We start from the raw sequence: 27,053 nt of genomic DNA, 5'->3' as shown, positions 1-27,053 counted from the left end.
TATACACAGTTGATAAACCAATGGGTAACGTCAGCTAACATTATGTTATCTAAGTGACAGAATGCTTATAAACGCTGTTTCTTAAGCATAAGCAAATATATTTGTTCACTTTATAATATTGCCAGATTTTTCTCAGGATATTCACTATCATTTGTCTTTTGAGTTGCATTTTTATCACAAAGGGCTAAAATGAGAACGACTGTCAGATAACCTGCATCTTACATGACTTACAACATGGGTACCAATTATATTACTCATTTGAGATTCCCACCCTTAGAGTGACGTCTAAGGACAATGGCCCCCATATGTGAATATGGTGCTTTGAGCTTGTTACTTTGGTGTGTTTGCATGTGGAACACAACGCCCCTCCTTTCCAGTAAGCCAACACAGCGATACACCCAAAAGTTTGCACATTTTCTCTCCCTCCTCACTGGCAGAGCTGACAGTCAGAGAGACACAGCTGCCTGGAAGGTGGAGGCGTGATTGATTGATGAAGTTTCGGTGCCCAGGGGATCCAATCATGTAATCAGTTTGTATTGATTGACTGTCCCCATTGAGAGACTGCTGAGGCTCTGCCACCACATGTGCAGGCGAGACCTGGCACACACTCAAAATCTTCTGCAGTCAAATTTGATTTGGATGGTGAGGTTGCTTAAGTCCACGCGTCAGGATGCATGCAGGGAAGACTGGCAGAATCGCACTGCAGACGTTCGCAACACTTCCGCAATTCTCTGCTCCGATTCCTTCACTATTTTTGCATTTCGTCGAATTATCATGATTGAGAGATTAATTCAGATTTACTGTAATTGCATCACATGTTTAATGATCTGATCTCCCAGGGATTCAAATTAGGCTTCAAACTTGGTTTGCATAGCTAATGAGCATTTTTCTCCTCTGGTTATCATGCTTAATTCAGACTCTCAGTTCACATTCCTGACTTATATTACAAGTGTCAGGTTATCATCACCCTATGATGCAATTCACATCATTTCTGTGCTGCAATGGTTCACATCATTCCTGTGGTGCAAGATGGGTTCGGTGAGTGCAAAACTAGGTATCATTGTGAAATAAGAAAAAAAAAAGTTTGAAGCACTGCCTAGATTTTTGTGGTGAAAAAAAGGGCAATGGTTATGAATTAAAAAAACACACAGACACAGAGATTTCTCTTTGTGTTGAGATAAAAAGTCTAAACATTTTCATTATGTAGTGAGTACAAACAGAGAGATTGTATCAGCAATAATAAAGGGTTTTTCAGCTTACCCACCACTCTGAATCATTACACACTGTTTCACCTCCTCACAAGGCAGCCTTTCGACAGCGCCAGCATCAGTAAGACGCTTATTACAAAGACAGACCTGCTTATTTGTTTGCTTCACTGCAGCAGCACATCTTGTTTGTAGGCAGAGGTGGGAGAAGAGAATCGAAAACCCTTCACCACTGGGCATCTGTTCTCCATGTCTGCATTTAATGAGCCCCACAAGATTGCTGCCTGAAAGTCGTTCCAAAGTCAAATTAAGGCTGAGCTCACTGAACACGTTTCAAAACTGAACTGCGTCATGGCTATAACCTCAGGGGTGGATTTCCGTCAGAGTGGGACTGGTGTTCAATTGGACTTCTGAATTAGTTGCTGCAGATAGCCTAAATCTTTCTGTGCTCTCAGTATCACAAGTACTTGCACTTTACTGTGTAAGCTCCCTGTCACACAGTGGAGCTAATACTAATTTAGTGACCAGATAAAAGCAGATACCAAGAAGCCATTCAACAGTGAAATGAAAAGCAGATTAACTGATCTTTCTTTTCAAAGGAATTATTCAACACTTGGATAACTTAAGTGCTGTTATGTCAAGTATTAGCCTACCATGAAATCTGGACTATAAGTCGCATTGGTATATATGATGCATTTGTTTTTTTGGGGTCTCCCAAAGGAAAAAAAGGCGTAAACTGTCGTCCTGTGTACATAAAGCAAAGTTCACAACGTACAGTTTCTGTGCAGCTGTTGCTCTTTCTAGTAACATATGTTTTCTGCTGTATCCTGCTTGCTACTAAAACTGTGAAGTACGGACCGACAACCTGCGACAAATAAGCCTAGAGTCACATGACCAACCTCTGCTCACTTGTTGTCTTTAACTGAGGAATTTTTCACTCAAACCAGAACACCACAAGGTTTATTTACTTAACATTATACAACCATTTTCTTTAAATGCATGAACATGAACAACTGTGGGAGAAAAGAGTCGCTATCCATCTCAGCACGTTTTTATGCAGTAACACAATGTTTAGCACAATGAATGAGGGGGAATTTTCTATCATGTCAGGTAGCTTGCAGTGCTGATGCCAGCTGTACCTGCGGTCATGTCAACAACCCCAAAACTATCTGGAGGTGTTGTATAGAAAAACAAAAAGTTCACAGTGACTCTGCATGGGCACCAACTCAAAAAGCACTCGGACACTGCTGGAGCTCTGACTCAAACCTAGTTCATAGACTTTTATGGCTAGCCTGCAAGCTAAGGAGAGACAGTTTTCCTTTAAGTTGGACTTTTTTTTATTTTGAGGTTCAGGCCAGAAGTTCCCCCTACTGAAAGATTTAGTGCTAAAGCTAATAACTCACCCTGGACCTCTCTACTGGATGAAAAGGTGTTTTAACTGTTGTAAACTACTTCTTAATTAGCTCAAAACAACTTAGAACATTTGCAAAAAGGTTGAAAGCTCAAATCTGTTGAGGGATTATTGAAAAGGTTGCTAACGTTGGCCACAATTAATCTTAAGGTCAATTTTGCTTCTAGTAAGAATCGATTTGTATGTTTTCAATTACATAGGCCTTGTTTAAAAGTAGGCTATTCCTTATTCCAACCTTCAAACCTAGTTTATAAACACATTTCTAGCTAACCTGGCTAGGATGCTACAACATGTAGCCAAACATGCCAATTTTGGAAATGTTGCAAAGTTGAACTTTTCCTCCCTCCTAGCTTCGAAGATACTGAGCTAGGCAAACACAGGACCTATCTAATGGATTTAAATAGATTTAAATAATGTACATTATCATCTACTTAGCTACTAGCAAGAAAGCAATCAAATGTTTCCAAAGATGTTGAAAAGTTTTAGTATGTAAGTCAGGTTTTTTGTTTTTTTACTTAATTGCAAATATCAAGAAGGGCTCTTTTAAAGTTTGCTTCAATTAGAATTGATTTGTACTGCATAATTTTAGGATTTAGTGTGTTCTCAAAAGCTTCTTGCTTTAGCACAAATACAAAAACAGACAAATTATGAGTCATTTCAGATAGGCAGCTTCTCTGTTAATGAGCTAATGTTTGCACAACAGGATGAGGGTTATTTACTGCTTATTAGTCCTTTTCAGATAAGTACATAGTCCACAGATAAAAACATGCAAATGGCTCATAAGAGGACATTTTGCACAGTACAGTGAAATGGTTTGACTCAGGGGTTTTTTAAGTTATTATTTTCATGATTTTTGCTTCACTTATCACTGCACTTAACAGGAATGTCAGGTTGTTGCCTTACCCAAAAGTCAAAAACTATTAAGTTTCCTGTCTATTTATCACCATTAGAAGAAAAACAAAATTGGTGAAATGGATGGTAGCCCGAACTCAAAGTGAGGTTTCTTGTAAAGCTCAACAGTTTTACCTATCCTGTTTTAAGCTGTTTTGGGCTCAGGGACTGTATTGTGTTTAATATGGTGTTTTATAACATTGTTGATATATATCATATGTACATCGGTTGTAAGAGATTCGCTAGATAGATACTCATTCTGCTCTGCACAACCAAAATGGAAATACATGTTGATTTGATTCGATTTGATTTGAATGACTATTTTCTGAGAACATCAGAGTTCTGGAGGGACAGATGCACAACAACAGATGTCACTCTATAATTGTAAAGTAACCATTCAGAGAGCATGTCCTGCAGCGAGGCATTCACTGTCTATTCGTCTCTGTATTTGTCCGTGTCTCCGCAGATCAGAGTGGACGGTCCTCTGGAGGGAGGGGTGCTGTACGAGACAGTGACCGTGATGAAGGATAGCAGCCCCATCCTCAGGGACATGGCCTTCTCCCTGGACAGGAACTCTCTTTATGTCATGTCTGACAATCAGGTAAGAAAATGTCCTCGTTTTGCTGCTGTTGTCAGGACAAACTAGAGCGTTGGGGTTATGTAGAGTAGAGAGACTCTCAGCTACAAGCCAATGGGTTCAAGCCCCTGTGGTGGAGGGCATTACAAGGCAGGTAGTTTTAAATGTATACTAGGTAAAGGTGTTCAGAAAACATTTTTTTCCTCCTCTTCTAAAATCTTGAGTTCTGAATTGATTGATACCCAGTTGTCCTACCTTACTAACACAAGAACATTAAAACAGATATTCAAATAATTACTAGTGTGTGAGCTATACTGAAATGTTTGTAAGGATATTCTTGCAATCATTGTTGAATGGCCTGTAGCTCATTACACCGAGGGAACTGTAACCGAGAAACCAGCTGAGAGCCTGGAACAAAGCTAATTCATGTTAGCAACAGCTCAGCTAATGCCATCTTGAGACTGCTTTAGTTTTTCTCTTTACCCCTTTGGATTGGCGTGAATTTAAATTTACACAAAAATACTTTGATTGTGATTGAAATTACTGATAGCTCATATTTAGCTAGTTTTTTTGTACGAGATTAAATACTTGTCCAACACTGCACTATTGTTGTCCACGACTCTGAAACAGCCGCTAATAGCATATAATGTGTAATTTATTTTAACTGCAACTGTTTCTGAGAAATTAAGTTGATTTTTAGGAAGGATTTTAAAATGATGGTATTGGATTGGTGCATTGGTGCAATACACCATGCCACATTCAAGGCTGTATCAGGGGCCTGATGTATTTTAATACACAACTTATTAGTATTAAGTTTTTCTTAGAATTTAATTGGATTCAGTTTATCAGGATAATGCAAAAACAAATGTTTGCCTTTGTTCTGTCCAGAAATTAGCATTGAGCAGCTAGCTGTATTTTTCTGTACAGTTTGTGGATTAGCATTAAAACTCTTTCAAACCAAGCGCGTTAATTTATGTTAAATGATAAATGTTTGCTATTTTATCTGGATTCAGACCAGATGATAATGCCTTATCCCCTCAACCCAATGTGGCAGGACCCAAACATTCACGAGGAGTCTGTCTCCAGTCGGGGGTTGTTAAATATGTAGGCTGTGTGTAAGGGGAGGGACCACTGTTCTAATTACTTATCCATGCGAATTGACTTACAGCGCATGCATCTTTTGTATGTGACACGCACACAAACACACGCACCCCACACAAAACCTTTTTTTCTTCTTCCCCTGTGTGGTTGTATGTCCCCCCTCGTCTGCTCCTCACTTGGCCCGGCATCACAGAGGCGAGCAGTTGTTGTTGCTGTTGGACGATATTCTCTGCACTCATTGGAGATAAGAGTGAACAGTGGTAATCACTTTCAACTCCCATCAAGTGATTATTTTGGCTCGGCTGCATGGCACTGTGAAATGGGATTAGGTGTCAGTGCGGCCAAATAAATAAAAAAAAGCCCATATAACCGCTCTGGGATGTCCGCTGACTGCTGGAATGTATCGAGCCAGAGTCGATACATCGATTGCAGTGGTGTCAGGAATTCAAGGGGATAGTTTAGATATTTTGGAGTGGGGTTGTATAAGGCGTTTATTGATAGACAGTGTATTACCTAACATGTGTGTACTGTATGAGTTTGAATGTTGTACAGTTAGTAGAGTCACAAAAAAGAAAAGTGTTGTGCAAATGTTGTGTCAGAATTGACAAGCAGTGAAAATATAAGAAAAGGGTATACCCAAATTTATGTTTTCAAGTCAGACTCCCTTTTTAAGCGCTGGTCAGGAACTTAAGGTTGGTGTTGATTTTTGTAACACATGTGGACTGCACTTGTATTAAACCAAAAAAAAATGCCTTCCTTTTTCTTGGAAAGTGTAAAACAAGAGTCAGGCATAACATGACAATGAAGACATAATCATTCTTGTTGCTGATGGTCTTGTTTGTTTTTGGGACAGTTTGGTTCCTTGAAAAACTGATTTGTCTGAAGATATGTCAGCAAATGTCGTTGCCAAGGCTGTTGCTGTTTTAACTAATAGAAAAACATCACTAATGCACTACGAGTCAAAGTTCAATACTGATTTGGCTGTCAATCTATCTCAGGGTTGTGGCTGTTGCTTAGCTAGCCTAGCTTATCACACAAACAGGACCTGCTGTGCTGCATAACGGCAGGTAGGCTAGATGTCATGCCAAAAAGGAAGTCAGCTTTTTCCCGTAGAGCTCCAGGAGAGTCACCGCTTCCTTGAAAAAGTACCAGGCAATGAATATGCTGCGTTTTGGACACACTGCAGGAGTCCATTTTCAGTCGCCCAGACATACAAAGCCATATTAACATGAGGAAACACAAACAGTGGGTACAGTCTAGAAGTATCACTGTTACGATCTACTTCAGTGAGAGAAACGACGGTGACAAACAACTTAAACAGGCTGCTCAGGAAGACACCTTTTTACCCGCCACCTTGTGTGACCAGTGCAGATTACTGAATTGTGGATCGATAAATAGGTACTTTGCGGTAAAAAATCGCACTCATACAGGTTAAATGCACCCTTGGCTTTGGAGTAGTACAAATACAACTCCAATGCACGGATGCTGGCATGTAATAAAATTAGCTATAATCCAGGCATTTGGGGCTCAATCACATCAAGCGCCATGGAGAGCGCCATGTGGTGTAAGCGTTTACAGCGATCATGACAACAGTCCTACTTTTATGTAATCTAAGAAATTGAACTGTCTGTAAATACAGTATGTTCTGAAAATAGTGTTTTACTATTTCACAGGTTAAATTGACCCGCACATAAGGGCACACTTTTTCCACTTGTAGAGATGGTTTGGAGATATTTTCCCCTGGAATAAAAATGCTATGTGATTTGAACCTCGAGTCAGAACAGATAGCAGTGTCAGGTTAAGTGCAGTTCACGGTGCTATCAGTGTCTGCATCCATATTTTCTTTTTTTCTTAACACCCCACTTCTGAAACCTGAACTGTTTCTTAAAGAGTGGCTCCAAAAGTCTCTGTGAGCGCAACCAGCAGACTGAAAAAACCTATAAAAGTATCAAGTATAAGAAAGCAATTGATGTCATCTGAGAAGCGAGCGAGAATAGAGGCAGCATTGTGTCTTGAGTACTGTCTTCAGAAACAAATCAAGGCAGCTCTTCCCTCTGTGTGATAGACTGGAAGAGACAGGACATCACTTATTGATGAGCTCCGGTCGTTCAAGGAGAGACACATGCTTCCTTCAAGGAGATAGCCAGCTACTGTGTTCAGTCCGCCTCCAGTGACATAAAATAACCCAGCACAAACCCCAAAAAACCCAGCTCGGCCGGGGCATTTTCGCTCAATATTAGCTCAGCTTTGGCTTTGTAGCCCTCAGGAGTTTTAGAGCAGAGTAAAGCCTTCCTCTGTCTGTCTCCCTCTCCATCTTTGCTCAGCTTTCCCTCTTCAGACTTTCAGGCGTTAGGAATCCCCTGGGGAGAGGGCTTCTCTCACAGATTTCCCACATTTCCAGTAGATCCCTGAGATGAAGGATTTTGTGATTCCTGGGAGCCAAACAATGCAGGAATGATGTGGAATGAGGAGCGAGGCACAGACAGATTTGGCTGAGATCAGCCGACCCTCGTGGAATAACAATGAGCCTCTCTGTCTCCTGCCGAGTGAAACACGCAGGGATAGCATGATGATGAAGAGTGAGGAGAGAAGAGAGGGAATCAGTGAGTCTTTGGATATACATGTGTGTGTGTGTGTGTGTGTGTGTGTGTGTGCGTGCGCGCGCGTGTGCGCATGTGTCTGTGTTAGCACCAAAACATCATTTAAGAACCATTATGGATTTGAAAAAAGAAAAGAATCTTCACAGCAGTTAATCTTTTTTCTCAGTGTGCCTTTAGTTTGATCATTTCTAGCAATAGAAATTCTCAGTATCAACAAACGCACAACAACCTCACTGAATGTCGACCGTCTGAATGTGAGATGATGGCTGAGGCTTTAAACATAGCGAAAGGGTGAGTGTGTGTGTGTGTGTGTGTGTGTGTGTGTGTGTGTGTGTGTGTGTGTGAGAGAGGACTGCTGCAGGGTTTTTCCAGGGCAATCTCTCAAAGTGCCACTCTGAAAAATGTTAGATCATCGTTTGTAATCCCACACATTCACTACTTTGCATCACTCTGCCTCCGTCTGTCTAGCTTCACTCTCTCACCTGTTTGTGAGTTTACTGTACAGCACTTTTCCTTCTTCCAGGTTCATTCAAGTGTGTCACATTGTATTACAGCTGCTCAGAACGACAGACAGCAGACTTCATCGCAACTAACAAGCTCTTTTGAATATGTATTTCAAGTTTTCCTGACTAGTTTAAGAATGAACACTCCATCCTGACAAACAGTGTTTAGGTAGGTTGATTATATTTACAAACCTCCAAATCGGGACACTTAAAACTCACATGTATCGATCCACGGATCGGTGACCTGCACTGATCACACAAGGTGGCAGGTAAAGGTGCCCGCCTGAGCAGCCCGATTCAGTTTGTTGTCCCCATCATTTGCCTCACTAAAATAGACATAAACAGCGCTACTTCCCGCCTGTATCAACCAGTGGTGTTTGCTCATTTTGATATGGCTTTGTATGTCTGCATTTCCAATGTAGGCGATGGAAAAAGGACACCTGAAGTGTGTGCAAAACGCAGTAGGCTATATTCATTGCCTGGTGCTTTTCGAAGGAAGTTGTAAGTCTCCTGGAGCTCTTTGGAAAATTATGACTTCCTTTTCAGTGAGACAGCTAGCCTACCTGTCGTTACGCAGCAGGTTCTGTTAGTATGATAAGCTAGGCTAGCTAAGCAACAGCCCCAACTCTGAGATAGATTGACACTAGAAGACAAATCAGTATTGAACTTTGACTCGTCTTGCGTTATGTTTTTTTTATTGGTTAAAACAGCGACAGCCTTGGCAACGACATTGATTGACATATTTACAGACAAATCAGTGTTGCAAGCATGGTGTATTGTTTTCATTGGCTATAACCGAGACAGGGACTGTTGATAACCAGGATTAGTGTTTAATAGATATTTGGGGGGAGATTCGGTAAACAGAGCTTGAAAAGGAGATCGGTCAAATGGGTACGAATGGTCACCCTGTGTTCAGGGGTTATTTGAGCCAGCTAGGTGGAAGGTGTTTGTCAAGCAGCTATCCTGTTGCCAGTAGCAGTGTTGGCATGTCTTTAAGGTATATCATGCTCCTTTTAGAGTAGATGTCCAGTAGATATTGCACTTTAGCACCAGTCTCTCTCAAACACACCTTAGTATCCTAGCTGATTCTACGACTGATCTCCATTCTGAAATGCAGCTCAAAGTTGATTGGGTTGAGGTATTTTATTACAATACAGTCTTGTATCCAGGTTTGCAAAGTCTGTAGGTCGTCTTTCAGTTCTTGCGGCAAATCTACTCACCCATGTCTCTACTAATATCGTCCCTGGGTGTGCGGGGCTGACTCTGTAACTTTGATCTGTTTTGTTTGCTTTGTTTTGAGGTTTGGTGTGTTTCAATATAAAATACTGATTTTTTTTAACCCACTATTTAAGACGAATAGTCATTCGTTTTTTGTTTTTTTTATGCTGTTGAATAAAATCTGACCTCAAATTGAAGAGAAACAATCAACCACTGATATAACAGAACTAATCCTTCTGCTTATTTCTTTTCTTTGCATTTCATTTCATTTCCGCTGAATCCAAAAAGGCATAAAGTCCTCAAAGGAGCTTTAAGAAATAATAATGTTTTTTCATTTTTGCTCAGTTAACTGCTGAAACTACAAATCGTTTTTTGGCCATAAAGGAAAGGAGTGATATTTCATTTCAGTTGTAACGTTGCTCCCTCCCCCGTGTGATTGAACTCCCTTTGACAAGCCTTATCTTATGATACCTTCTTCTTTCTTCCTGACTTCTCTGTCTTTCTTTGCTTTTCGTTTAATTTCCGCTGAATCCAAAAAGGCACAGAATCCTTGATCTAACTCGATAACCCCCCGCCGTCACACGATACTTACGGTCATGGAGTTGGATGAGGATGTAGGATTACAGGAGTGTCGCAGTCGAAAAGCCTTTATGTTCATGACAGAGCTCGCAAAGTTCCATAAAAAAATCCTCATGAAAGAGTTAAAGTGATTGTGAACTGGTGAGATGATAAGGTTTGGGGGGCATTAGTGTCAGGGCATACCAGATGTGATGAAAAAGATAAAGACTTCGTAATTCCCAAAGATGAAAAAGTGGACGTGATCATACAGCTGTGCCTTGATATAATGCAGACAACCATCCAGAGGCAGACGGGATGAGAGCTCGCCTCTCTCTGGGTTTTTTTTTTTTTTAAATGGTTTTTCTTTGTTTGCTTTTAATGATCGGATTCTCCTGAAGTAATGATCTCAGAGAAGAGAAGACAAACAAAACCTTGATTAGAATTACTACCAATGTCTGCTCCCATGAATGATGCATGAGGGAGTACAGTACATTGAACATAAACTGAGGATGAAGGCCTAATCCAGTTATCCATGATTGTAGAGAGATAATTGGGATGAACAGAGAATAAGAATTATATGTGAAATGAAGCTCAATAGACACAACGTGGAACTAAAATTAAAAAAACATTCAACTTGAATTGAGGTACAACAATGACATATGTAGAGCAACCTCTATATCCAATAACATTCATGTTATAAAGTATATGCTGTAAGGGGACCTTCATTCCATTCACCACCTTCAGACTGTGTCGTCGCGACAACCACCGCCGTCCTCATTCATGCACAGCCTGCTCTGACCTCCACCTCAGGGGCAAGGAAGTGTGGACAACAGGAACGCGAGGAATACAAAGGAGAAATCCTTCCTGCATAATATCCCATATGCTTTTGTAAAGCGTCTCCAGATAGCACTTGTTATAAATTGGCGCTATAATGATTGATTGATTGATTTCATTGGGCTGCACACGATTAAAGGACAACCTGCACTACATTACAACTCCATATGGAGCCCAACGTCCTGGTGTCTCCTCCTGACTAGACACTGTTATTTCCATACAGAGGTCTGTCATCCAGCATTTCTGTCGTCTGGTTTAAGCTCACATGACTGTTTAATCGTGCAGCAACATTTACCCTACATCTCAACCTTGAATCGAATGAACGCAAAATGCAACAAAAAAAAAACCACAAAGACAATGTCATTCATATCCAATTCAATAAGTCCGACGCTTATTCACATGCAGGGCTGCTTTTCTTCTTTAGACCTTGTGAACCTAAAACCTAAGGACACGTACTTTAATCTTATTTGGATTCCGCGCCGTGCACTCAGGTCAGATCCACTAAACAAATCATTTCTGATGTTCAGACAGAGCCTCACATTTGATTCTTCACTGGAACATCCATAACTCTCTGCCTGTAAAAGGTCACAGAGCAACTTTGTTAGTTCAGTCCAGCTCCGGTCCACAACAATTCATGGATTATTCCCGCTGCGTCAGGTACGGAGCCCTCAGCCCCTTCCGTGCTTACAAAATCATTTTGCTAATGGAAAGCCGCCGAATTGCTTCTGAACTGCAGCAGAAAAGAGAGCGAAAGTTATTTCATCGGGAGCAGCAGATAATCCATTTTGCCAACACAGACCTGAGAGAGCAGCCACTTATGCTATCAAGAGCCGCGGAGACACTCTAATCTATAATCCACTCTTCATTTGTGATTGCTTACATCAGGAAATTGCTTGCATCACACGTCCAGAGCTTGAATAATAACAAAGTGTAAAATAAGTGGGCTCAGGCTGCAGCTCTGGCCTGGTTTATATGCAGGGGTGATGCTGGCCGGGCGACAGCAGCGGCTCTCACAGCGGTTAATGAAGAGCTTATGCTTTGCCAGACATTCATGATGGAAGTGGCAGCAGAAGGAGAGTGTGTGGACGCTTTCTGTGTGTATGTGGAAAAAAAGCTGCACAAACCGGTATTGTGTGTAATCACTATTGCAAAGGTTCAAAAATGCTTAAATAATGCAGACACACAAAAAAAAATCTTTTATCAGTTAAAGAAAGTCAAAAAAGATTCTATCTGCAAAAAAAACAGTCGAGGTGTCGTCTCATGTTCTTTCTGACATTTGTGGAATAAAAAACCTAAGACAATTCCTTTTGTGGGCCGAACCACAAGGCTGCATGTTAATAATGTGTGTCAGCAGCATGAAGTTGAAGAAAACAGGCTTGTTTTCCTCTGGGATTTTGCACAGTGTGAGTTGTGATGAGGCTTTTACATTCTGCAAAATACTAGACAACATGATGAAACAGGTTTTGTATATCTCTCTCTCTCTCTCACTCGCTCTCTCTCTCTCTCCTCATCAAAACCTGCTTATTATTTCATCAGAGGGCTTTGGTTGCTCGCCTTTGTTGGCCTTATTTTGACTCCCACGCAGCCATTATCAACTACACTAAGAGATTGAAATTTGAATAAACAAATGGACATTTACATAATCAGAACAATCAGAGGTCCTTCTCACAGTACCATGATTTTCAGTATTCAGGTCAAAAAAAGTTTTTAGAGCTGAATTTTTATGGTTGAGATTTTAAATTATACAAATAAATATTCAAACTATTACATCTCTGCACTGTGAATAACCATGCCCAGTTCTAGAACAAAATGACTTAGGGAGCATCTAAGATTAAAGGGGGTGCAGCTACAGTGACCGGAAACAGCAAAGAAAAATAGCGTACTGTAGGTGTTACTGTATGGCGTCGCATGTGATCCCTGTTGAACAGGTCACATGTCATGACTGTCAGATCATGGATATAATAAACATGATCTGAGTCACTGTTGTCATTTGAAAGTCTTGATTAATTATTGAATAAATATATATATATATATTGAATAAATATATATATATATATATATTTGTTTTTTTGTTTGCATTCATTCAATTGAGGGTGCAAAATTTAAACTGAGGGTGCAATGCAACCTTTTGCACCCTCATCCAACTAGGCCTGTGAAAAATATGTAACAATTTTGTCAGGAACTGCTTTAACTGTAATGACTGTATTCAGAATGAAAATGATGGTTTATGAATTTAGAAATCGTTCTGTTTCTCTGATTAATAAGCAGCTAAGAGCCGAAAGTCCACAGAATTACACCTGCGGTTTGTTCTCCTCATTGACGAGCCAGTTAAGTGAAGCATACACCAAATGTAGTAGCTAATATTTGATATCATTCATTATTTTTTTATTTATAATAGTTGCCATTTAATATTTTTTCTGTAATTCCAGAAAGAGTTTCCGAACTTTAACCTCATAGAAGTCCGTTAGCTGAAGTATTGACTTGTTGATCACAGGGCCGTAAAACTTACCCTGCTTTATCATATTTTAATCTACTTTTCATGGGACCATTGTTTTAAAAAAAAAAAACTTCAAACTTTTATAAGAATACATTAAACTAGTGATTAAGATCATAAACTCAGAAAATAATGTTTTAATAAGGGGATAAAGCAGAGAAGAAAAGGGAACATTTTCTCATCGACTTCTCCAAAGTTAGGCACATTTAGCAACCAGTGGAGTCCCTCCCCTGCTGGCCATTATATAAATGCTGCTTTAAGACTCCTGGTATTGATTTAAGCTGAAGCCAGGAGGCATTATTAACTTTATAAAAAGTTCACACTTTAATGGTCCGTGTCCATTGACGGCAGTTTTTTGCACTGGAAGCTTTTTCAGCACTCAGCATCATCAGTGTAAAAACACCCTGAGCATCTGCTGTTTTTTTTCTGTCGCTGTGCTCACTGTGCTCTCGGTTGATATAGTTCAACTTTTAGAACAGCGCCAGGATCATCAATGTCACTTCTCCCTCGCGACCAATCAGGGCCCAGGGACAACAGATGAGCTAGTTAGCTAAATCTGGTACAAAGCCTATTTTCTCTTCTAAGGATAATGTTATTTTGTTCACTGTCCCGGATTCAAATAAATTAGTGAACGACTTAACTAAATCACGAAGGGGCAGAACATCTGACATCACCTTTGTCAATATGACTGATGAAGGAGAATCTCATCTGACTGAAACAATTTCCATATCTGCAGTTGCTGCTAATGCCAGGACACGATTCTTTAGTGTTTTGTTGGTGGTAATTCCTTGAATAAAACAAATATCAAGCACGTAAAGCTATTGAAAAAAGACCTGAGGCAAAAAGAAACTGAGGCAATGAGCGCCTCAGCCAGCACAAAAAGCGCTGTCAATGGGCACAGGCCCTAAATGTCATGTAAAGGCAAGATGGATGCTACATCCTTAAGTTGAACAGATGCCAGAGCCAAAACATGTTGTCAATTCAATGCGAGTCAAACAACTTTATTATTCCCTCTTGGGGCAAAAGGCAAGTTACTAATTTACCATGACCTGGATGACTGAGAACCTACTCAGACGTTTGAGCAGCTTGTACATCAAAGATATTTACACAACATGATGTGCAGAGAGAGAGATTTTTTCTCATTTTCTTTAAAGATGACTTGTGTATCTAATTAACATGTGTTACTCCACATTGTAACCCTTTTTGGTCTTCTCTCTGCTCTAGTTGTCTCAGGTCCCTGTGGAGGCCTGCGGACAGTACGGGACCTGTGCTGAGTGTCTGAGCTCCGGTGACCCTCACTGTGGCTGGTGTGTGCTCTACAACATGTGAGTCTGCTTCCTTTATCTCCCTCCTGGTCGCATCAGACATTACAGCCGAGGGATTAAAACGGCAACATTAACAAGCAGCTCATAGAGAGCCATAAGTAAGTGGTGGCTGCACGTGGTCGTATGATTTGAGCAGTTTAATATATCAAAGTTATTATACTCCCTGTGTTTCCCCATTATCAGCAGCTGGCAGGACAAACAGAGAACCAGAACAGGGTTGTTGGGCAGAGTGATCCCTCTTTAATAGCGCTATTTAGGACAGCAGAAACGGGATTGTCATGTCTGTGAGGCAGGAGGGCGACTGGTGTTAATGGTGGAGGGAGGGATTATAGTCTGTGAGGCACAGCGGGTGGACAAACTGCACCTCTACATACCCGGGGAACATTTTGAACCTGGCGGACGAAGCTTATCTCTCCCCATCTTAATTATCTGACCCCGAGGTTAGCTTGCATAATACCTCGACATGGAGCAAAGGGGATTCAGGAGATTAAAAACCCTGTGTTTCTGAACCAGCTGCTGAGTTTGAAGCTGACCTCAGCGAGGGGGATTTAACCACTGCCTCAACTTATGACATCTGCATTTCAGCTCGCAATATCTTGATGATGATCAGCCTTTTTTTAAATTGCAGCTCTCCGAGTTATCAAACAGCCAGTAAAGTGAGAGGGGGGAAAATAATGGGGTTTGTTTTAATCTAAATTACCTCATTAAGCAGTTGTTTTTTTCTCCTCCTTTTTTCCTGAGTGCTGACTTTGTCTGCAAGACCCATTACACTGTTTATTTAAATGAACGCTTTACACTTATCAGTGAATAGATAGGCTGCTGTTCCCTCAAGTAACCCAAAGTGAATCATTATCCCTCACATTGCAGAATGAGGCTACTTTATTTTTCTGTCTAATAAACCCAGATTGGGGTCTTTTTCAAGGCTCTGAATGTCTGTCACGCTGTGTCATGTAGACCTCTTTCAGGAGCTCACTTTCCCACCCCTGGCAGAGTGCCCCAGAGCACCTTTCTGACAGAGTGTGTGTGTGTGTGTGTGTGTGTGTGTGTGTGTGTGTGTGTGTGTGTGTGTGTGTGTGTGTGTGTGTGTGTGTGTGTGAGTGAGTGTGAGGGAGGCTGTAGCTGAACATGTACAAAGCCTGGAGGAAAAGGGAACAAATGGCTCCATCAGACAAAACACGGTGAATAATAAGAGATGAGAGATGAAAGGCGTCCGTTTTTTTTTTCCGAGGCACTTCAGCTGATGAGCGGTCAGGAGGTGACTGTCTGTACTCCTGTGGCGCTGGTCTGCCTCAAGGAGCCGAGCCGGCAGCAGCTGTCACCGGGTTTCCATACCGCCTTTATATTGTGCTGTAATTACAGCAGAGGCCTCGGCGCTCTTTGAGCTCTCTCAGGAGGTGCCGCCCCCTCAGCAGCATCAGAGCGAGTGTATTAAGAACCGCCTCCCCTCGCTGTGCGCTTTACACATTTAACAGAAAGAGATGATGGTGTGCAGCCCAAACACAGAGAGTTTGCCACTTTGATTTAAGTCATCAGCCGAGTGACTCTTGTTCTTTTAAATGCAGCGTTTATGTTTAAACACAGCCTGCCTGTTACTATCTGAGCCTGCAGAGACTCACCTTCTTTAATAGAAATCTACATCAGCACAAGGCCAATCAAACTATCTCATCCACAAATCCCTGTTTCGAAAAACCGGGCGAACTGCTTAAAGTTTTAAACCTCTTTTCTATGCCTGGCCGTAACTTTTAATGTCCTTTTGCATAACATTTCTCCCTTACAAGATTATATTAAGGTCACACTCTGGTGCAGACACTCTCACTTCTTACTTTTAATTGCCTGTTGGGATGTAGGAGGATCCAAGAGTTGAAGCTTATTCTTCTGTTGCACTGTGGGTAATTTGTGCTGAAGAAAAGCACAGTAAGAGTGTCAAAAGAACAATCTGACTGAGCATCTGGCAGACAGCAATTGGCTGTGGATGTCCATGTTCAAACTGAACATACCTAAGTATACACAGTCAGATGTAATGTGTAAAGGTGACATGTTATACTCCTTTTCAACAAGTTAAAATAAGACTCAGAGCTCCCCGAGACATGCCTGTGAAGTTTCTTGCCCAAAATCCACTCCATTTGATAACTCATATAAACCCCTCTATTTAAAGCCGTGCTCAGAACAAGCTGTTTCTGTGTCTGTAGCTTTAAATGCAAATGAGCTGTGTTTGACCACGCCCCCTCTCTTGAAGGGCCTGGGTGGCTTTGGCTTTCTCGCTCCATGCCCTGTTGTTTACGGTGAGAAGGCAGACTCAGAGGGCAGAACAAACACCTAGCTGTGGGAGTGTCAGCCTTATCAGGGAGGGGTTACCGCCCTTTGTGATGTCAGTAAGGGAAATGCAAGGGGTGGCCAGTCGGGAAATAAGATTCATCCATGGGCTACAATACATGTTTACTCAAGTTATCAATATATCAAGCTGATGGTGATACATTTCAATCTCAGAGAGGTGGGTGATGTACTAACACTGCCTTATAGAGTCATAACCCAAGGATGGATGTGTTTGCCGGCCAATCTTCAACTTGCTGCGCTATTTTATGTATTTTGAAAAATGTGTCCCTCTTTCTCCGCAGGTGCTCGAAGAGAGATCGGTGTCAGAGGGCGGAGGAGGCGTTCCGATTTGCCACTGACATTGACCGCTGTGTGAAGGTCATTGCTCACCCTGACAGCATCGCTGTATCAGCACATAGTGTGCCTGTAAGTCTGCTTTATCATTGCACCAATCACTGTCACTCCACACACACTGAGCCCATGTTTATGAACAATCGCTCAGAGTAGCCTTGTACATGAACAGCAACATGAATCGACACGTTCTTTCCACCCTCATAGACCTCTGTGACACATGTAGACAGAAACAGAATTCACTGTTTCTCCCTGGGAGGTATTCACTCAATTTCTTTTGCTGTAAACACGTGTAGTGTGGGATGCGAGACAAGTGAAAAAAATTGGGTGAGAGTTGTTTTTGTGGCAGTGAGCTGCTCTGTCTGCATCTCTGATGCATCTGCCAAAAGGTTGATTACATTTCCTGAAAGCTTAATTCAGCTGTTTCTGTGCTGTCGTCAAGAGCATAGAGGACTGGAGTACAGTAGGAGCAGGGATTAGCTCAAGGAAATAGTTCAGCATAAAAACAAAACAACACTTTCTTTCTGCCGAGAGTTAAACAAGAGGATTAAAACCACTCTCGTATCTCTCTGTTAAATAGTTTATGAAGCTGCAGCTAGCTGCTGGTTAGCGTTACTTTGCACATACATTAGAGAGCAGCTAGCCTTGTTATGTCCAGCTTCCCTTTAGCACTTTTAAAAATCTGGTTATCCCATTATTTGATCCATTCAAAAACACAAGTTTAAAAACAACTAATGAGTCTTTTACAGGAAGGCTATGTTTTATTTCTTTGCCAATTGCAATAACTTCCTGGAGCGATCTTTGGTCCTTTTTACAGGTCGACTTCTAATTAATGGGCTTAACAGTATAGTTAGTCAGATTTCGTTACCTTTGGATGGCTCCAAGCTAACTGTTTCTCACTACAGTGCTGAAAGGCTAACTCCCCTCAAGTTCAAGTTTTATCTTTTGGCAAAAAAGTGAATCAGCATATTTCAAACTTTCTTTAGTCTGTGAAAAGGAAACAGCAACCTCTGTTGTTCCGAAATAAAGTCAGCATGGAAGTGCAAAAAAAAAAGTGCAGTTCCTGGTGCATCCACATGAGGCTGGCTTAAAAAAAACCAAGGAATCCCAATTAGAGCCCATATTATGATATAACAATTTAACAGCTAAAATTTAAATATTTACAGCCTGGTAAAAAAAAAAAAAAGCAGTTTAGGTCTCTATGGCTGAATTATTTTTCCCTGGGAGGATAGGTTTCAAAATACATGAGGGCGGTGCGAGGGGATCGAAGGGGGTGTGAGAGCTTGTGTGAATTGAACAAGTCAATAAATGTTGACCTGTGTTCATTGACAATTTTTTTTTTGCTCTTCAACACCCGCAACCTCAGTTCGTGAACACTTCTCCCCGGCACTATGAAAGCTAACGTCTCCTTCCCTCCGCAGTGACTGTAAGGCCAGTTTCTTAATATTTTCCTTTATTCAAGGAAATATCAAAGTGACATTAATGAAAATGGCGGAGTTCAAAACATTGAACTGTTCTCAACAGAGAGGGCGCTGGGAGCCTAGCGATAAAAAAAAGTTGTTTTTTTTAAATGCTGAACTGCATTGGTTTTGAATTGTCAGGTTGTACGATGATAAGACATAGGCATAATGGTTAATGTATGATGCTTTAATCTGGTCTCAAATCGAGTTGCTTCACTCTTCTTTTCTTTAAGCTTCTGCTGGAGGTGAATAATGTTCCAGACCTCTCTGCTGGAATTACCTGTTCGTTCGGTCAGCAGGCCCAAGTGGAGGGTCACGTCAACGGGAACAGGGTGATGTGTCTGTCCCCGGCTGGGAAGGAGGTCCCTCAGATCCCACAGGGGCAAGGTGAGACATAATACGATTTTTAAAAAACCCAACTAATAAATAGTGAAGAATACCTGCATATACAGACGGGGGGTTGATGTCAATGTCAGGTGAATAAAACTTAAAACATTAACATTCCAGACACGTAAAAAACTGCCTCCATTTCAGATGGACCACCTTGTATTTTCTGTTTATCCAGAAAGTTTGATAAGTACCAAGGAGCAGTCAAATTTTCACAGAGCATATGCACTAATCCTTCAATTGAAGTTTCTGACTGAAGGTTTTTCTCACGACAACAGCAGCGTGCCCTTGCGGAGACACAGACAGCAGGTGGCTCTTTACAGAAATGTGATAAAAGTATTAACGCATTTTTTCTCATTTTGACCTCCTCTTTCCGCTCATTGTTTTCGTCCTTTCATCCACCCTCTCTCCCTCTCTCTCTCTCTCTCTATCTCTCCCTTCACGCTGTTCTCTCTCCTCTCTCTCTCTCTTTACTTTTTCTCATGTTTTTAATTCCCTCTCTCTCCGGACTTTCATCACGCTCTCTCTGCCCGCTTCTCTCTCAGACTGGGCCGGCGTCGAGCTTCGTCTGAACTCGAAAGAGACGGGCCAAATGGTCGCCAGCACAGAGGTGAAGTTCTACAACTGCAGCACACATAAAACGTGAGTCCAGCAGCTGCCCCCCCCCCGCCGCCCCCGCCATCCTTCCCCTCCCTGCCTCCCCCAGCCTTTGATTTGTTCAATAAATGGAAGAGCACAACTTAATTTAGGGCAATGATGTACTGACGCTCGCAGCTCCACTTAAGATCGGCTGTTAGATAACCTCTGAGTTCAATTTATCTGTCAGGTTTCATTTGAATCAACATGATGCATTCGCCATGGCCTGTTTGTTTCGACTTTGCTTAAACTGGCAGTGTGTGTGCTTGTTGCTCAAAGCTGTAAACACCGCTAACTACTGATGTCATGTAATTTAATCTGAGCAATCTATTTTAAATGCTTGGTTCATTTGCAAACGATTTATACTCTTCTAATGCAACACCTTATACATAATCACCCCTTAAAACTTGTCTATTAAAATACTCACTTTTCCTAACAGAGCAGCTCTACTTGTGTGACTTAGTGTGCTTCATTGTAGGCCAGCATTCCCAAAGGAGCCCCAAAAAGATAAGCGGTAGACTCACCTCTTTTTGACTCGCCTCTATCCCGAGAGGCCCCGCTGCAAAATTGTGTTAACTAGAAACGAGACATAAAGACAACTTTGATTTTTTTAGCCTTCCTCTGGTGCCTTGAGAGTAGATAAAATGATGTAAATTAAAGAGGGGGCTTCATTTAAATGCTCATCTGTTTTTTTTTTTTACCCCGCCAATACATAAGCTTCCTAACTGTTCAGGGAAACTGCTTTGACTTTGAGCCATTATGCTAATGTCAACTATATTTACCGTAAGAGTAAACTATGACAAGGGTGTTTCTATCTGAATAACAATAGCTCACGGTGCTACAAAAGCTGGAGCTTATTAGAAAGGATGACAATTACCGCGGCAGACAGCGTTTGCCAGCTTTATGTAAGGTCTGCAAATCAAAATCTTAATGAGATTTCACTGCAACATGAGACAGTTTAACAAAGCAAAGGAAAGGTCAAATCATACCATGCAAATTCAATTTATACTTATCGTACATAAGATGACATATTGAATATTGACTTTTCATGCAGGCAGCTAGTAATTAAAGAATACATAAATACATACTGTGGCTCTTTGTTCAGATGCTGCCATGAGAGCCTAGCTTAGCTTATTTTGACTCTTTTATCACTTTTTAACCACAAATGCCATATTTCTGTCCGAATAAGTGATATTCAACAGCAGGCTAGTGTTACAGGATTAACAAAAACACAGAAAAACACTTTTGCTGTCTTGTGCTGCCAGTTTGCCCATGTATGTAGATGATGGTTGAGCTCTCTTTCTACTCTGCTGCTGGCTTTACAGCAGAAAGATGTCACCCGGCCACTTTGTCTTTGTGCTTAGGTTTTCAAAGAAGTTCAGTGGTTTGATACTTTTCAATACCAAATGTGTTTAAAGCAATATAATCTTTGTTATTTTAATTATTGTTAATATCAAAATTACCAGAGCTTTAGAAAAAAACAACATCTATTTAATTAAACAGCTGCGTAGGACAGGATTGAGTCCATCAGAAAGTTTTCTTATTACACACAAAACATTGACAAGGTTTAAGTATCGTGATGTTTTGCGTTAAGACAGTGTGCGGGTGTTTGATTGCAATATTTTGTATTTGAAAACAAGAAGTTACCCAATACTGGGTGCCTTGGACATCCACTTTTGTTGCACTGGTATCCAAACAGGTATTGACATTCAAAAAGCAGATGCATGGAGTGCTGCATGGGTGTTGTTTAAAATCCTAGAAGCTTTTGAAGAGGTCTGAGACACTCAGAGGGGTTAAGCATAGAAAGCCTTTAGTAAATCAGGGCTACAGATTCAGAAAAACATGCCAACATGTTTCAGCCATACAGGTATTAACATGTTTGATTTTTACAGACATTGTATCAAAGATTAAAATACAAATACTTTGTAACCATTACACTAAACAGCATGACCATTCCCAAACATTTGGATGTTAAACCAGCTGTGAAAAGGGCTGATGGCATGCCAAGTTAGATACAAACAAATGGACTTGTCTTTTGCTGACATTAAAATGAGGAAAAGTGATCACATCAGTGGACGAAAAAAAAAAAAGAACACGACCACTGGGCCAAGTTTAGAATCACTCTGCAGTAAGAGTCTCACTGAGACTGTGTCATCAGATACGTCCATCTTTCTACAAGGATGGGAACTTCTGCAGTCACCAGTGTAAAATATTTATTACATAGATGACATATTTAACCCTGCAGTGAACCGATGCATTAGCACAACATTTCAGGCATGGTGCAGTTTATCCTGACAGTCCTTCATAGAGCTTTATAACGATTGAACCGTCTGACTTTCTCACAATTTACTTATTTATGTTGCTAGTTCTCTTTATTTCTAACCAACTACTTCCCCACTCACACCTGATACTAGGTGGTGAATATTTTCTTGTAAATGTGTTACTGTAATATAACTGACAGGTGTACACGTACGCTTCAACCACCCTTCAACTAAATTATACTGCAACACAAGCTTAATAAAGGGATATTCAATAAGTCTACCCTGGGAGCCAACATTTGATTGATGTTGCATTCACAGCCAAACCCAGGAAATTAGCCCGCAGTGGATACACACACCACCTATTCAAAAATGCTCTTTGACTGCGACATGAATGCCCCAGTATAACCAGATTAAGCCATTAGAGAGAAACAGTGGGAAGCTCATCACATCCGCTCCACACCAATACGGCTTCCATTAGCTGCAGAGTGACCCCGTGAACTCCTGTGATTAATATTTCAGACCAAACACACTCCGAACCGAGCACCTCTTCCTCCACCACCTCCCCCCTCCAATCCCCCCCCCCCGAATATCACCTCAGCATCAAACCTCCATAATTAATTATCCAGTGTTTGCAGCTCCCTGCCAATCCAGTTCTATTAATACCCAGCCCCCAAATTTCTCTCTTACACACAAGCACACGTTTTTATGTCCACACTGGCCCTGGGCGGCTAATTAATATAAAAATTTAATGGTGCTGCACTACATTTATTGGCATTTGTAGCTTGATATGAGCTGCAGTATTGGAGCACTGCTAGAGTTTTTTTCTAGTCTGCTCGTGGTTTATCTTATTTCGGGACCGAATTTAAGGGAACAGACTGTGATAGTGCACTGATCTGTTTTCTGCACAGTGGTACACCTCTATTATACACAGCAGAGTCCACACCAGCCCCAAAAGGAGAGAGAACATGTTCAATTTTCAGCTCTCCAATTGCACTGTTTGGTGGATCAAAAATGACGCATCATCCATCCCTGTTCTCCCATCTCTTCACCCAGAGCTGCATCGAAATAATGCCTGTTTCCCCCCTTCAATTTGATTAAACCCAGTGTAGCTGCATTGTTGTTGAAGAACGTTAACTCGCATCTGACCACTGGCTGCAGTTCGCTGAATCAGAGCCAAAAAAGTTGTGCCCTTCTACCCATCAAAAATTGAGTTGACACTGTCACTGTCAGATTTTAGATTGAATCCAGAGTCGCAGGGTTGCCTTAAGAAATGATAAATATAATAAATAATAAAATACAAGGCTCGTGGTTGCTCTATATCAGTAACAAGGCTACTGTTTGTCCTTATGAATGAAGTACATTTTAACACTGTTACAGCTGTTTAAAAGTGCTGCAAGGATACAAGGACACTTGAATAGTTACCTTCCTGACAAGACGTGGTGCTTTGGTCATTTATTGACGCCTGTTACAAAAAGACAACCATTCATTATGTCTGCATAGAAACTGGAAACACACCTGCTCTTTTTATGACTGACAAGATCGATGTATAAGAAAGCTTTAATTCTTTAATAGTCTTCCATTTTAAATGCTATCCAACCGGGAGAAGATGACATAGAGAATGCATAGGGGGACAAAAGGGATTCTTGTTTCTTGGTACTGTGTCAATGCATTAGTCGATAGGCTACAGGAGGTATTTTTTAAACTCTGCAGTATGTCGTCAAGTGTTCATTGTATCCTGCAGGTGTCTATCCTGTGTAAACAGCACGTTTCGCTGCCACTGGTGTAAATACCGCAACCTGTGCACCCACGACCCCAGCAGCTGTTCGTTCCAGGAGGGCAGAGTCAACGCCTCAGAGGTATTTTATATAAACATGAATCTAAAGACGATACTGAATAACATTGTCTGTGTAGGTTCTCAGTCATCAAGGTCATGGTCAATTCAAAGCTTAATCCAAAGGCAACTGGACTCGGTTGAAGATCTTGAAGTTGCCTCAAAGATACGGACTAACAGTTTTATTTTTCTATTTTGAGCTACAATGGAATACACATATTACAAAGTACTACTTATTTTTGTAAGTTTTTCAAATAAATATTTAAGTCTGTGTGGACGACCATCTGTCATCAGCACTACTGAGCCTCACTGCACAGTTGATAAAAAAAACTGACTGGGTATTAAGAGGCTTACAGAACTACAGAAATAAATTATTATCAATATTATTGCGGGAATAGAGAATTAAAAAACATAAACTAAAAGTATGACATAATAATCTCATGTGTTATTTAGCATATAGGCTACTACACGTCTGACAATGTGACATATGGTTTCATTGTGAGAGGAGAAGAATTTAGCAATAGCATGCAAATTCAATTTGGATTAATTTATCACATGACTCCTGCATGTTTCTATAAACATTCACATGTATTAACACAGATTACAGACAGTTTACAATCATAGAGGGATCAAATGATTGACAAACACTAGTATAGAAAGTAGTTATGTAAATATTAATATAGAAACTAGTTATGCAAATACTTCTCATACATTATGCATGAGAGTAATATTAAGGCAGAACAGCAAAATAAGCATGAAAACATGTTTTTCTTTCTTTCAATGGTGCAATTATGTTTGTTTATATGTTTTCTTTTTTCACAGAACTGCCCTCAGCTCCTTCACTCCGGGGAAATTCTCATTCCAGCCGGCGAGGTCCGACCCATCACCCTGAGGGCCCGAAACCTTCCGCAGCCGCAGTCGGGCCAGCGGGGCTACGAGTGCGTTGTGCATGTGCAGGGTGTCAGCCACCGTGTCACGGCGCTGCGCTTCAACAGCACCAGCGTGCAGTGCCAGAACAGCTCGGTATGACCTCAAACACTCCCTGTGGGACTCTCACAGCTGTCAAATGAGGCGCACAGCTTGGTTGCTGTGTAGGCAAGGTACACGGGGTACATCACTGAATACCGCCCGAGGTGTGGAGCATACTGAGGAGAAAGTAGAGGAAAGGAAAAGCGAGGATGACGAGGGAAAAAGTAAAAAAAAAAAAAAAGTGGCAGAAGGCAGAAATGAAAATAAGGACAGAAAACACATGAAAAGCAAAAACTGTTGTACAGCTCAAGTCAAAAAGACAACCATGACTTCAATATGACCTTATCTTTTAAGATGCGTAATCTTAATCTTAATCTATCCGAATGACTGCTGGCTAACACCAAAAGCCATTTAAAATTGGCTGTCACTCTCAAACGCTATTGTCGTCACATGATGGCTGATGGGTTTGCAGATTAAATCTTAAGTGTTCACAAAGCATAAATGTTATACTCTTAGCCCACACTTACAGTTTTTGGGTGAAGGCAGACAATTTTTATGAAAGTTTCGTTGCGTAATGCAGATCACTCTTATCTGATTCTGCAAATGAAGACAAAATCTGTCATCATGGGGCACGAGGTTGGATGTTGGAAGTGTTCTTGTACACGTTTGTAGTCTGAGTCAATCAATCAATCAATCTTTATTTGTAAAGCGTCAACTCATAACAAGTGTTATCGAGAGACACTTTACAAAAAGCAGGTAAAAGACCTTACTCTTTGTTTTTTAACAGTAGTGTTGTTCACTGAGATTTCTGCAGGTAGACTTTTAACTGACAGTTGTTTAGCTTTTACCAATCTGTATGAACAGACATCTGCATATAAGTGTGGCTAAAATTCTGATGTTCTGAATATGTCTCATGTTCCTAGACAGACTGTAATCTACAACGAGAAAAAAGAAGTCCTTTATGGTTCATCAGAATAACTGCCTATGTCACCAGAAAAAAGCCAAAAGTTGTTGGACCACTAAAGGCTGTATGGGCTTCAAACTATACAGTAGCTGATGGGTTCTCAGCTTAGACATTGTCAGACTTTGGAAATTTAGCGTTCAAAAGCATAAATGTGACATTCCCAGCACACTGCTCCACTTTGGGAAGGATGCAGGAGGTTTTTTTTTCCGGAGTCTTAGTCGCACAATGCAAATGACAGGCTAAATTACAATGCGAGGCACACCTACTACACTGTGACAATGAATGAAAAGGCCATTTTCCTCAGATGTGGATGATCGGCCACCCCAGCCAGGGTTTGTGTGTCTACATGTCAAGGAGGAGGGGAGCAGACAAGCATGGCAGAAATGACAGATGGTTAAAAGCCTCGTCTCTCTACTGCCCTTTCATCCTCTTATCCCCCCCCCCCCCCCCCCCCCCCCCCCCCCCCCCACACACACACACACACACACACACACTCTGTCTGTCTTTGTACCTATTTTCCTGTACTCTATCCTGACTTTCTCTCATTCTGGATCCACTTACGGCACACTCGCTCACTCTCTGTTTCTGCTTTATAGTACATGTACGAGGGTGTGAGGATCAGCGACCTGCCCGTGGACCTCTCCATCGTATGGAACGGCAATTTCATCATCGACAATCCCGAGAAGATTAAAGGTGCTTCTGCCATCCATCACTGCCAGGCCAGAGAACTGTAAAGCACTCAATCCACGGGGGATAGATGGGTCATACAGATCACATCAAGGCTTCAAAAGGGCCTTGGGAGAAAGTTCACAATAGCAGGGAGTGTTATCAGAAAGCACCCAATCACTTGTGTGCCCCAGGGGGATGAAGGGTGAATCTTCATATTTGCTCAGTTTGGTTTCCTCTCCATCATCGTGCCATGAAAGGTGTTTGTCAGTTGTCATTGTGGGTAGAACATTAAATACATCCTCCCAGTCAAGGGAGTGACGGCCATGAATTTTAACAGGCCTTGTCATTACTGCGGTGAGTTACTTTCTACGAGCAGAAATATAGGCAGCTTACAGGAGGGAGGATGTAAGAGACAGACTTCAAAGAGAGGTCTATGGGATTACTTTGGCATCCTTTTCTTCATTCTTCCACGAACAAATTCACACAAACATCCGG

The 27,053-nt window shown here is 41.2% G+C and overlaps 1 protein-coding gene across 1 annotated transcript in view; it reads left to right on the top strand.

Moving 5' to 3' along the window:
- LOC132976889 (plexin-A2-like) overlaps window positions 1–27,053 on the top strand; it is a 108,999-nt gene that overhangs the window by 41,125 nt on the left and 40,821 nt on the right. The window contains exons 4-11 of the mRNA XM_061041130.1: window positions 3,974–4,108; window positions 14,617–14,717; window positions 17,333–17,456; window positions 19,075–19,228; window positions 19,774–19,870; window positions 23,867–23,981; window positions 24,779–24,979; window positions 26,486–26,582. Of these exons, the coding sequence (XP_060897113.1) occupies window positions 3,974–4,108; window positions 14,617–14,717; window positions 17,333–17,456; window positions 19,075–19,228; window positions 19,774–19,870; window positions 23,867–23,981; window positions 24,779–24,979; window positions 26,486–26,582 (1,024 nt within the window). The remainder of the gene's footprint in view (window positions 1–3,973; window positions 4,109–14,616; window positions 14,718–17,332; window positions 17,457–19,074; window positions 19,229–19,773; window positions 19,871–23,866; window positions 23,982–24,778; window positions 24,980–26,485; window positions 26,583–27,053) is intronic.

Source organism: Labrus mixtus, chromosome 7 (genome assembly GCF_963584025.1).
Source record: "Labrus mixtus chromosome 7, fLabMix1.1, whole genome shotgun sequence".
NCBI classification, from domain to species: Eukaryota; Metazoa; Chordata; class Actinopteri; order Labriformes; family Labridae; genus Labrus; species Labrus mixtus.
Note: the sequence above shows the minus strand (reverse complement) of the source record. Positions and strands in the feature narration are given on the sequence as shown.